Raw genomic sequence first — 14,022 nt, forward strand, 5'->3', positions numbered from 1 at the left:
ATTTTTGTAAATTCCCTGTCCCAATTTTCAACTTTTCCTTTAAAGGGCCACTGCAATCCTTTTCACTTTTCATCAAATCAATAAAAAATAGCCACTTAAAACATTTCTATAGCGTTGAGGAGAAAAAAGTGACCACGAATAGTGAAAATCTCGTTAGAAATTATGCTGCTTCCACATTCATGACACCCTCAGCTGAGTCATGAATGTTTATACGTCCTTCCACATTCATGACACCCTCTGCATTGTGGTTGAACCAGAAGGTCAACTTCACAACCCGTTTTCGCCAAAACCCGACGTTGAATATTGATCAGATTCCTCAAGCGTAGAGCAAAACACCCTGGCTTTAACATCTGATGGTGTGATTCAGTCATATTTGTTCGAACCGACCACTAGCAGTAATGATAGTTCCTCTGGCAGTGAATGAGTGAGGAAGTAGTGGTCCACCACACAGAGCCTGAATGACACTGCTTTATAAGGTGTTTTTTTCAATGTAATTTCACAGAAAAATGTAGTCATGGCTAGTACACATTATATGTAATAGTATACCTGTGTTAAAATATCCATCATGCAAGTTTAGTGCTTGTTTTCTGTCTATACCTTGCTGTCTTGTACCACAACATGGACCATCCACCATATTGTTTACGTCCTAGTGAAGCCGTATTGTTTACATAAAGTGAAGGCTGTTATCAGTGTCCTTTGTTGACATAACTATTCAATGGGTGGAAAACAGCTCCCACAGACAATCTAATCGAAACGAAAATTATCTAATATTTCCGTACCCATCGATCATACAGAGATCGGATGAGAATGATGATTTCACAAGAAGACAACACAATGCAACACAAAACAACACGAGTTCCCCATAATATTCTCTCAAGTTGTTCAGATGTAGCATGTGTCATAATAGTACATTCTATGACCATTCAAAATCTTCGTGAAAGTAGACCCACACATTCGTATGTTAGAGCAGAACATTTTGCTGGATAGCTGTCCCACCTGAAAACTATGTGCAAACGCACTTTATTTCATTTTTTTACTGCGTTCATTACCACCCACACAGTGACATGAAGTGGTTTCGTCTTCTTTCAAAGCACGGCCCGCGTTCACCATTTTTGTTTTGTCGATGTCTGAGTTTTTGATGGGTAGACATGTCTTACGTTGCAGATTTATTTGACCTGGGAGCATGAAGTGTTGTACTTTGCTGTGTCCATCCACTTTGGACATGTGATTGGCACGACACAGTAATTGTTCAAATAGACAAAACAATGGAAACAAAAATGGCAACATAATAATTAGCGTTGCATCGGTTTTAATAAAGATCATCAGAAGATAGTGACTGGTCGAGACATCTTTAATTTCTACCTCACACTTTGCCAACATTTAGATGTACTCCCACCCACTTCTTTTAACTTCAATTGTCGTAGTTGGACTGAGTCTGTCTCTTGAACCAAAGTAAGTAGTTGACTCACTCACTGGATCTACACTATACACATGGTGTCATTTCCTCCAAGTCCAAAGTCTGCCCCAAGATCAAATACACATGACAAAGACTGATGACAGCCTGACCTAAATGGCTTCACTGTGTATGACAAGGATCCCACTGACTGTTAGACTAGGTTTTATATCTTTGTATGATCCATAGATGTAGCAAGTTTTGTTGAATTTGGTGCAGCCGTTATGCATATATAGCCCCACTTTTATAAATCATTAATTATGCAAATTGTTATTAATTATGCAAGTCACTCCCACCAACAACTAATCAGCACTAACTTGCAGACTGACAATGCCACATAGTAAATCGCAGAACATTTGCTTCTGAATCAGTACTTTTTGAGATATTATTGGAACAAAATTTCTGCATGGACACGCAGACAGACAGACATCGCCACGACATTACATCCCATACAGGAGCTAAAAAACTAAAGGTGTTTTTGCCTATAAATGACAGCTTGATTTCAGAGGGACAAAAATAACTCTTGTGTTTTGGTTTCGGAAAAAGAGCAGAAAATATATTTTAATTGATGAAAATGAAGTATATCTATGTGTTATTATGGGGAGAGTGTTTTTATTTTCTTGCTCTATTGTTGTACACTAACTTTTGGCAATCGTTTTAGTCATGTACGTCCAAAGTGCTTACTTTTGACCACCCCTATGTAGACAATAGACAAACCTTTGTGCAACTATGCGCATAACTTTGAGCTGTGGATTTGTCAAGCATCAGGGGTTCTCTTTGTTGCTATGCAACACAGCACCCTCTATCATCAAATAGCTCTGGATTTCGTCTGCAGTGTGGGGTTGATTTTTGGAGTTTTCCATACAAGACAAATAATTGAGTATGGATGCTGCAGATATTGAAAAGATGAAAGTAGGTGAGCTAAGGAAGGTGTTGTGTCATCGCAGTATAATGTGTGGCGAGGCTAAAAAGGCAAAGTTGGTATCACTAGTGAGATTAGCCATCAAGCTGGATTTGATGATGTAGCGGTGGATGATATGGAGGATATATTCAAAGAAAGACGAAGAGTTTCAGTTTCAGACAATAGTCGACAGGTTACTCTCCCGCCTCCATCATCTGTAACATGTTGAGATGAAAATCTCAATAATTTGCCAGATGTTGAATTAGCGGACATTTTCATTTATTTATTGTCACTGTGCTGATGGCCACCCGACAAACTGTTGAACTACAAGAAAGATGCTGGCTACCGTTTATCCCTTAGTGGAAATATCTACAACACCAGGATGCACCAATTCCAACAGGCTGACAACCATGTATATGTTTCGTCTGACTGTGTCAGACAAACCAGTGTCCGAGATGTCCCATATAAGACTTGGGTTTTACTCACCAGGAGCGGCCAAGTGGCAACCGTGTCACCGTGTCACGTAAGTACTAAAGTAGCTTACATTAACAGTTTATCACTAAGCTTTGGTGGAATAAAAACACAAACATGAGCTTAAACACTGTTGTTGTTCATCTCTCTTACATGACATGGCATATTCGGTAAATCCGCACGATCAACTGGCCATTTGTTTACAGCTTCGTAGCAACAGTAACCGGTTGCATACGTAAAGAAATCATATTGTAGTCAAAGTGTAACAATCTAGACACGTGTTGGGGATTCCCTTTGAACATTACACCATTTGCCACCTTGTACTCAATTTGTATGTCTATCGTCTTTATATTCTAGTATACAAATATATGTTTTGTTTTTGTATTGCAGTGGGTACAGATACTGTAAACATGGCACAGCCATACTGTACAAATATATGTTTTGTTTTTGTATTGCAGTGGGTAGATACTGTACACATGGCACAGCCATACTGTACAAATATATGTTTTGTTTTTGTATTGCAATGGGTACAGATACTGCAAACATGGCACAGCCATACTGTACAAATATATGTTTTGTTTTTGTATTGCAGTGGGTACAGATACTGTACACATGGCACAGCCATACTGTAAAATATATGTTTTGTTTTTGTATTGCAATGGGTACAGATACTGCAAACATGGCACAGCCATACTGTACAAATATATGTTTTGTTTTTGTATTGCAATGGGTACAGATACTGCAAACATGGCACAGCCATACTGTACAAATATATGTTTTGTTTTTGTATTGCAATGGGTACAGATACTGCAAACATGGCACAGCCATACTGTACAAATATATGTTTTGTTTTTGTATTGCAGTGGGTACAGATACTGTACACACGACACAGCCATACTGTAAAATATGTTTCGTTTTTTGTATTGCAATGGGTACAGATACTGCAAACATGGCACAGCCATACTGTAAAATATGTTTCGTTTTTGTATTGCAGTGGGTACAGATACTGCAAACATGGCACAGCCATACTTTAAAATAGATGTTTCGTTTTTGTATTGCAGTGGGTACAGATACTGCAAACACGGCACAGCCATACTGTAAAAATATGTTTCGTTTTTTGTATTGCAGTGGGTACAGATACTGCAAACATGGCACAGCCATACTGTAAAATATATGTTTTGTTTTTGTATTGCAGTGGGTACAGATACTGCAAACATGGCACAGCCATACTGTAAAATATATGTTTTGTTTTTGTATTGCAGTGGGTACAGATACTGCAAACATGGCACAGCCATACTGTACAAATATATGTTTTGTTTTTGTATTGCAGTGGGTACAGATACTGTACACACGGCACAGCCATACTGTTTAGTCTGCAAGATTTTTGTAATAACCTGATTTAATAATCAAAATTATTTCAGCCATATGCGTCCAATTGCCCTTTCAACATGAATTCTCAATCTAGCTATCTCTTGAGTAGCAAGTACCTCTGCAGAATTCAATAATCTGCCTTTACCAGTTTTACGACGTGTGAAAGGGGGCATTATTAATTTAACTTTTTTGGGGCAACAATAGATCTTGTATATTGAAACCTCTATCTGCTAGTGTTGCATTGCTGCTTCCAACAAATCGATGAATCCAGATTTGCTAGTTATGCATTAAGAAGAGACATTTCCCACCCACAATCTAGATAAATCTAGATAAAAAATTATGAAAGACAAATCTAAAGATATTACATGTGTTGATAACTACAGACCATATAGTTACAGCGGCATCAAAGTTGCTCGAAATTTGTATTTTCTCTCGCATTGGGCAGAGTATTGAGACAAGTGACTTTCAATTTGGGTTCAAAAGTAACCACTCCACTGATATATGTGTATCTTTGTGCTAAAAGAGATAATTGACTTTTATAAGAGACATAATTCACCAGTGTTTTCCTGTTTTATGGATGCAACGAAAGCATTTGATAGGGTGAACCACTGGACCATGTTTAGAAAACTGATCAATAGAAATATTCCTTTATTTGTAGTTAGAATATTGCTATTTTGATATCGTAGCCAATTATTCTCTGTTCACTGGGCTTCAGCGGAATCGGCCCCTTTTAGTGTTATTAATGGGGTCCCGGTACGTCAAGAAAGCATCATCAGTTATTTGCTGTATATGTCGATGAACTGAGTAAAGAGCTCCAGTTAGCAGGAGCAAATAGCTAACCACCTGTTTTATGCAGATGACCTAGTCCTGATTTGTCCTTCAGTCAAGTTTTTAAGGAAATTTATTAAGATCTGTGAACAGAATTGTGAGCAGCATGACATTCTTTTTTACACAACTAAAACTGAGTGTATGTATATTTACCCTACATTTTGGAGACCGGTTCGGATCCCCAAAATTTATTTGTACAGAAAGCAATTGAAGTTTGTTACTTCTAAAAAGTACCTAGGCTGCATTATGTCTTTAACAGGGTATGACGAATTAGATATGCAGAGGCCATGTCGGAAACGCCTTGGTAAAACCAAACTACGGATAACCCGAGTTCATCAATAGGCAAGTCGGGTTGGGTTGTTGACAATCTCTAAATCTGTTTGCAATGTCAACTGCAAAAGGATTATAAAAGTTGTAACAGCTGATAAAGTCCCTTGTCTCAAACGATTCACTCCTTGAAAGTAACCTTGCACTTGGAACCAGTTTTTCTCGTTCCATAGTTAGTTAAATAATTTTTTGAAAAATTAAGCACAGAGATACTTAAATAGCTGTGTAGCAAATTCCCATATCTGATGTCCATATACCACATGTAACATCATCAATGTACGGTGTACGCGGTGCATGATGTATCCTAATGTTATGATCGTGATTGGATCATGACCTTTCACCCAAGCCAAATCGTAACCTTTCACCCAAACCAGCTGTGCCTCGTGGCGGAGTAACACACTCACTAGTACTTGCACACATTCGGTCGACAGCATTTCAGTCTTGACCTAGTACCCGTACCAGCGATAACTCAGGCTTATCAGATGTAATTACAAAAAGCAAACACTTAGTTATGGTAATGAGCTGATAAGGATTGATAAGAAAGTGCAAGAATTGCACTTTGCTGGTAAAAGCGATGTTCCCCTCATGCAGCTCAAGTCTTTTTATGCTAGGGCAAATTTTATTGTTCATAATTTTGTCATTGCTCCGAGAAAGTGAAATATATACTTTTTAGAATACAATGTATATTGTTTAAATGTTTGGTGTAACTATAGTACTAGGATGATGCATACTTTAAAAGTGGCATATAATAACACAATGCGATTAGTATTTGACCTAAGACGTGCAGTCAGCATTAGTAATATCTGTGTATCCAGTGATATTTTGAATTTTTCATCACTCCACCAAAAGTTGCTGTATACATTTAATAGACGTATTGCAGAGCGTCACAATACTTTAATTCGAATCTGCATTGACTCTGAAGCATATTTTCGTTCACACTTTTGGAGAATGTATAGGATTGTCATGTATAGTACAAAATAGTTAGTTTATCATTATGTCTGTCTTTTTCTTTGTGTTTGTATGTTTTTTGTATTTTTTATGGGACATATTGGTGGCCTGAATTAAAGAAAATAATAATAATTATTATTGTTTAATTGTCACTTGTTTCACATTTTCCAGCATTCCTATCATCATTACCAGTTATTGATATAATTCTCACTTTGGCAAGTCTGTTATCTAATTTATCATGTTGACAGGGAGTACTAGTATGTGTACAACTATAATTATGATGGTTGACAGGGAGTACTAGTATGTGTACAACTATAATCATGATGGTTGACAGGGAGTACTAGTATGTGTACAACTATAATTATGATGGTTGACAGGGAGTACTAGTATGTGTACAACTATAATTATGATGGTTGACAGGGAGTACTAGTATGTGTACAACTATAATTATGATGGTTGACAGGGAGTACTAGTATGTGTACAACTATAATTATGATGGTTGACAGGGAGTACTAGTATGTGTACAACTATAATTATGATGGTTGACAGGGAGTACTAGTATGTGTACAACTATAATTATGATGGTTGACAGGGAGTACTAGTATGTGTACAACTATAATTATGATGGTTGACAGGGAGTACTAGTATGTGTACAACTATAATTATGATGGTTGACAGGGAGTACTAGTATGTGTACAACTATAATTATGATGGTTGACAGGGAGTACTAGTATGTGTACAACTATAATTATGATGGTTGACAGGGAGTACTAGTATGTGTACAACTATAATTATGATGGTTGTTAGGGAGTACTAGTATGTGTACAACTATAATTATGATGGTTGTTAGGGAGTACTAGTATGTGTACAACTATAATTATGATGGTTGACAGGGAGTACTAGTATGTGTACAACTATTATCATGATGGTTGACAGGGAGTACTAGTATGTGTACAACTATAATTATGATGGTTGACAGGGAGTACTAGTATGTGTACAACTATTATCATGATGGTTGACAGGGAGTACTAGTATGTGTACAACTATAATTATGATGGTTGACAGGCTCTGTAATGTGATGTTCTGCCACACATTCCAATCATGTAAGGGGAAAATAAGGAAAGCAATGAGTGTGGAATTAATTCTTTACTCTTTTTTTTAAAAAATAATTTTGAATACATGTACACCTTATGGCTTATTCATGATCAGTTTACCAATTCATACCTTGGGGTCCTTGTCATTATGTTTTGTTTTGTTTTGTTTTTCGGGGGGGGGGGGGGGGGAGACAAAATGAAAGCATCAAAATATAACATTCAATTTCATATTGAAATCCTTGACTATTTCTGAATTCCATTCACATTGCTAGGGAAATGTCAATGTCTGGTGCAGTAATCATTACCAGAGTAAAAAGTTCTGCCACAGAATAGTATGAGCGGTACACTGCATGTCTGGGTACTGTATATTGTTACAAAGTAATCAAAAGTTTATGCGATTTGTGACAATACATAAAAAACCAGGTCACAATTTCATATAAATGTCAGACAGAAATAACACCACAAGAACTTTAGACTATTTAGTAAATCATTCTCCTCATAAAATGATGTTTGGTTCCCAATTTGGTTTCCTTTGCATTGCAAACACTCATTGTTTTCATAGTTTTGAGTACCTTTTTGTCAGAAATGGATGAATGGAAATATCCTTCATAAACGGATAGCTATCATATCGTTGCCGTTTTAAAGAGGCTGAATTACATCCAGGGGCATTGCAGTAAAAGTGTGGTATATTCAGACCAACTTAAATCAACTCAGATATCGCAAAAATGAGGTGAAATACATGTCATCTGATTGTATGTCATCTGATTGAGTGACTATACAAGTCATGCATGTACATTGAGAGCTGTATCAGCTGTCAAATCATAGCATAGCAACGAACCTGAGAACCCGGATATCCATATTGTAAAGTGCATCTGTCCTGAAATTAATTTGGATGTAGCTATTAGTTTTAATTATGTATTTCAATATTTGAAATATTTCAATATTTGCATATTTTTGGTAATTAGATATTTGAAATCTCTAGCTATGTTTTGGGATGTGCTAATTCAAATACTAACCGAAAGAACGTTTCACATTGCATGATGTGCTGCTGCAAATAGTGACATCAGCATGCAATCTTGCTGGACAATTTGCCAAGATAAATTCATATGATCTCTTCAATATTTCATTCTCAATCAAAAGCCTTTTTGCACTTTGATAATTATGAACATGTTTGCACTCCCCTGTTTGAGAGTAAGACCATGAAAAGGTCATCAGTCAAACAAGGCCAGCTTCAACTTTCGTGTCAAATCATCCGCTTTGTAATGCTTTATGTAAAACTTTTGAATGAACCAATATACAAAGACCTTGACTATTTTTTTTTAATGGCATTTAAAGCACATATTAGGAATTCATCTTTTTGTGAAATTTGTAAACTTTCTGGTCTTTAAGGCTACCACTGTACAGGGTTCTTCCACAGGATTTGTTTATAGGACAGTGGCTCATTAAAATAAATTAGCATATATTTACATAAAAAAAAAATATATATATTCATGAGTAATTTAATGATAAAATCAAAGTACATCATAATTATAACAAACAAGTAGTACATTTAGCCAAAGGAAAGTTATTTATTACTCATTCCAAACTGTAAGCATCAGTAAGAAACTCGTAACTTTAGATGTCAATTTTTACAACCAGTGTTTTTGATTATTTTTCGAGTTTTAAAAAAATGTTTTTCCACATGCAGATTGATGTTAGGTATAGGTGTTCATTTGCAGAATGATTATCCAGTTACCTATCCAACTCGGCTGTTGTCATCTTTGCAATATATACAATCATTTAGTTGTTGCTATGGGTGTAGTCTTGTTGCTATGTATATTTGCATACATTTTTTGAATGTTCATTCATTTGTCTTTTAATCGATGTTGTTAGCTTTGCAATATATGTGATCATTTGGCTGTTGCTATGGGCGTGGTCTTGTTGCTAGGCACATTTACCTACATTTTTTTGAATGTTTAATCACTTGTCTATTAATCCCTGTTGTTATCATCAATCAATCAATTAATCAAAGAGATTTATATAGCGCCAAACTCCACTACGTAGTAATGTTCAATGGTGCTTTACAAAAGTGTGGGTATATAGAGATGTCAGTAGGTTCTGCTAAACAGATAAGTCGTCTTGATGCACTTCTTAAAAATATCAAGGCTGGGTGACTGGCGCACTTCTAGAGGGATATTTTTCCAAGTGAGAGAAAAAGAAAGCACGATCACCACTAATGCTTATGCAACGTCGCAAGACCCTGCGACGAGGCGAGTACACGATGCAATTCATCGCATGCGACGAATTGCATTGTGCGTTGCTAGTCGAGTTGCATCGTGTAACCGGGCCTTAAGTCGTCCACACACACATACACACACTAAGACAGAGAGTCATGCCATAAGCACTATACTGAGCCTTATACAAATGTAGTAGCCAAGTCAGATGCACCAAAAAATGTTCTGCCAGTGTGTCATTTTCATTTTCACTGTAAAATTATTTTTGAGTAGGTGTGAGAAAAAATACAAAACAAAACTCCTCAAAAATTTGATTTATTCAACTGCATGTGGCCATTTTCACATGCCTCATGTATTCTGCAATTCCGAGGGACTGGGTCACCCGATCTCGACATATGACCCCTTATTTGAAAGGTCTTTGAAGACTCTCCTGTTGATTTTCTGCAGTTACCTGTTGTTAGGAGAACAATTTAAAACTTTCAAGTCGATTTTGGACCAGAAGCGCCAGGAATTTCAGATAAACAATACCGCCAATTGAATTTTAGTGTTCTTTTATAAAATTATGTATTTGTAACTGATTTTGATCGAGCGTGCCCTCTGTGTTTACGTGTTTAGTTTTTCCAAGCAAACTGTCTTTGTGAATGTATGTGTATGGGTGTTGGTCAAGATGCAGTGATTTACTGATCAAAATGGCCTCCGTACAAAACGACGGCGCTAATAGTTCTGAATGGCCTGAAAGTGGTTTAAAGTGATGAATATATTCCTTTTGGTGATGAAAATGAGATGTTTTTCAGTTCTTTATTAATATGACATGAACAAATGTGTTTAATTTTTCATTATTTTCTCTGGGGTCTATCTCCTATATTCAAGGATACATTGTAACCGGCATTTGAAATCAGTACGGTGGCCTATGTACGTCACAGTTGGTATTGTATGGTGCAAGGCATGAAAGAAAATTTATTGAACACTAGTGTACTTTTCTCTTTCATAATTTCTGCAAACACTTGCATAATTAGCGCGCCTAATTTACATAATGTCAGAAACTCATATTTGGAGGATCTGTACCCAGATTTCTGACACCAATTTCATGATGATTGCATTTATAGAAAGCGCTTTATAAGAAATATGCATATGTAATTAATTTTTTAATTATTTTTTCTTCAGAAAAATTTTCAACAGTTACTGATTTTAGCAAAACTCGTGATTTCGATGTATCTGTATTCATATTTATGATAGATGCTTACTACAGTGTACCTCCTTATTTCAGTTGACAAATACTTTTTCTCTGTGAAAATCAGACAACTTTGTCTAGAAATGTCATATTTTTGTTTAAATCATATCACAAAGTTGGCAAAAATTTAATTGTTCACAATTTGGAAGTCATGGCACTATATTTTTTTTTTTTAAATTTAATGCTTTAAAAATCTGTATCTTCAAAAGTTCTTGGCTGATTTTAGTCATCCAAGTGTTATTTTTCATATTTCAATGAGATCTATCCAAGTGCTAACAGGTTTGACTTTAATATAGTTCACTAATAAAGGTCCAATACTCTAATGCTGCAGATAAAACTCTCAATTTTTGGAGCGAATTAAAATGACTTGGAATTGCAGGCATAGAATCTCGACTGAATGCTGGTAGTAGTAGATATTGCAAAATCTTGTGACAGCTGAGCTACATACCTGTATACATGTAATGACAGCAGCACAGAATGGTATATATACATGTTATCAACCTACCATTAGTATATCCATCATATTCAGGGTGATATTGATGTTCTTCATCAAATAGTATAAACATTTTATCAGCAATGTTCTTCCAGTCTACAGACACAGTAGCATTGATCATTTTGGCTGCATAGTATGGTAAATTTAAACTGATTTTAGCAACTACATTGGTATAAACTGAATTATTCACATTCTGATGATATTCATCTGGTCCCATTACATCTGTAAATTAGAAAAGAAATTGTAATTTTACTCAAATTTCAGTTGGATGTACTCATTAATGATTAATGATCTTATACAATCATGTTAAGATTATAAATAATAAAATAAACAAAAGTCTTCATCAAAGACACAGTCCTCAACATTTAAACTTACCAATTTATAATTTTGAATATTTATGATAAAATATGATCCCATTTGGTCTTTACCATAAAGGTCCGTGTAGTGATGTGCATTTATTGGAATATAGTATAATATCTGATAGCTGTGTAACTTTAAGGTTTGGTTTAAAAAATCTAAGCATTAAAAAGCTATACATGAGCACATTGAACAATTTGGATCGTTTGATCTTAAAATCAGTGGTTATGGTCAAAAGGGTATTGTTATCTGAAAACTTAAAATCAGTGGTTATGGTCAAAAGGGTATTTGTTATCTGAAAAGTCATGGATTTTCATAGAGCATTCAAATGAGGAACTAACTACAAAGTCTCCACAGTAAATGAAAAAAGCGTCAATGTAGTAGCACAACTGTATTTGGCTGTTGCTATCGGTGTGGTCTTGTTACTAGGCCAGCCTATTTGCTTCCATTTTTGGAATGTTTAGTCACTTGCCTACCATCCTTTGATTCATCTTTGCAATAGACACCATCATTTGGCTCAAGGTCAAAGTCTTAATAGACACCATCATTTGGCTCAAGGTCAAAGTCTTAATAGACACCATCATTTGGCTCAATGTCAAAGTCTTAATAGACACCATCATTTGGCTCAAGGTCAAAGTCTTAATAGACACCATCATTTGGCTCAAGGTCAAAGTCTTAATAGACACCATCATTTGGCTCAATGTCAAAGTCTTAATAGACACCATCATTTGGCTCAAGGTCAAAGTCTTAATAGACACCATCATTTGGCTCAAGGTCAAAATCTTAATAGAAAGCTCATATTTATTTGATCATATGGATGTAGGCATTTGAATGGAGTCACTAGGTATTATACCATGCATGAGCAAGGTTCAACAAAAATACAGAATATGTCTATGTGGCAACAATGCATATCTACATCTTTGGTTCTGCTGTGTTCAAAATATGAATCAAAATGCTCAAAATTGCCATTACTTTCACCAGATTTAAAAAAAAATATTACTGGCAATGGTATAATTATATTGATTCCCCAATGTTTTTCTTCATTCAACAGAAAACTTGTGACCTTTGAGTTGTCACTAAGGTCCTTAGGTCACTCACATTTTTCTTGGCTGCACAAAAAAAAAATTGGGGGGAATACATCCAATTATTGTGGAGAAATATAAGCCTAGCTTATGGTATTATAATGAGCTCATTATTATTTGTGATGCCATGCACCTTTGCTGTCACGTTACTGAGTGGCAGTTTTTGAATGAAATTGGAATGTGAAGTGTTAGTTCTTTCTAGCTGGTCAATAAACTGTTATTACGATGACTTGAATGACAAGAAGTTGACGTAGAAGGGGATCAAAATTACGATCTGCTACACCAACCAAAACCTGACGACTGAAGTTGAGACTGAGTTGAGTCGGATGGAAAGACTAGCCAGAAATGACTTTGAACTTTAATAGTGAGGACACTGTTTCTTGCCTTGTATGTAATGGCTTCACTAGTTTTTGAGCACTGAAAGAAATGCAGGGGCAGGATCTTTGTAAATGTTGATTGCAAAATTATCTACAGAAAACCCAACCTGTATATCTCGGCCAAATAATCCAATGTTTTCCCCAAAAGTTCAATAGGATTCTGATAGTATGCCTTGTACTGATGTTGACTGTTGTCTGTCTTTGAGGTATGAAGAGAACCACTCTAGTGGAATGCATGTAATACCAAGCTTGGATAATCTTGAAATTAGTACACCATGATCTATGGTATCAAAGGCAGCCGACAAATCTAAGAGGACCAGTAGTACGCATTTTCCTGAGTCTAGAGCCATGCAAATGTCATTGTTGACTTTGATGAGTGCTGTCTCAATGCTATGAAATTTCCTATAAGCTGATTGAAAAGGTTTCAGTAATCCGTTGGACGATATATATGTATTGAGTTAAGCAGCTACCACTTTCTCAAGTACGTTTGATAGGAAAGGCAGGTTTGAAATGGGTCTATAGTTCTTGTACATGTCAGAATCAAGCGACGACTTCTTGAGAATGGGTGTGATAATTGCCATTTTCATTGATTCTGGAACTATTCCATGTGTGAGGGACAAGTTGACTATTATGCATATAATCACCGACAGTTTTTCCTTACATTGTTTCAGCAACGATGTTTGAATTTATTTTATTATTTATTTATTTATCAAAGTTGATGAGATATCAATAGTATCGAGGTTGGCACGTATTGTTGTTATTTTGTTGATGAAATAGTGTCTGAAATGCTCACTGAGTTCCTTGACAGATGTATGATTAGAGAGAGACTTCTGTTGCTGCTTGCTGGTGAAATACTGATCTCTGGTTATCATTGAT

At 35.9% G+C, this 14,022-nt stretch overlaps 1 protein-coding gene across 1 annotated transcript in view; it reads right to left on the reverse strand.

Annotated features, from left to right (window-relative positions):
• LOC144453895 (protein-glucosylgalactosylhydroxylysine glucosidase-like) overlaps positions 1–14,022 on the reverse strand; it is a 106,830-nt gene that overhangs the window by 29,935 nt on the left and 62,873 nt on the right. The window contains exon 7 of the mRNA XM_078145246.1: positions 11,343–11,552. Within this exon, the coding sequence (XP_078001372.1) occupies positions 11,343–11,552 (210 nt within the window). The remainder of the gene's footprint in view (positions 1–11,342; positions 11,553–14,022) is intronic.

Source organism: Glandiceps talaboti, chromosome 1, assembly GCF_964340395.1.
Source record: "Glandiceps talaboti chromosome 1, keGlaTala1.1, whole genome shotgun sequence".
NCBI lineage: Eukaryota > Metazoa > Hemichordata > Enteropneusta > Spengelidae > Glandiceps > Glandiceps talaboti.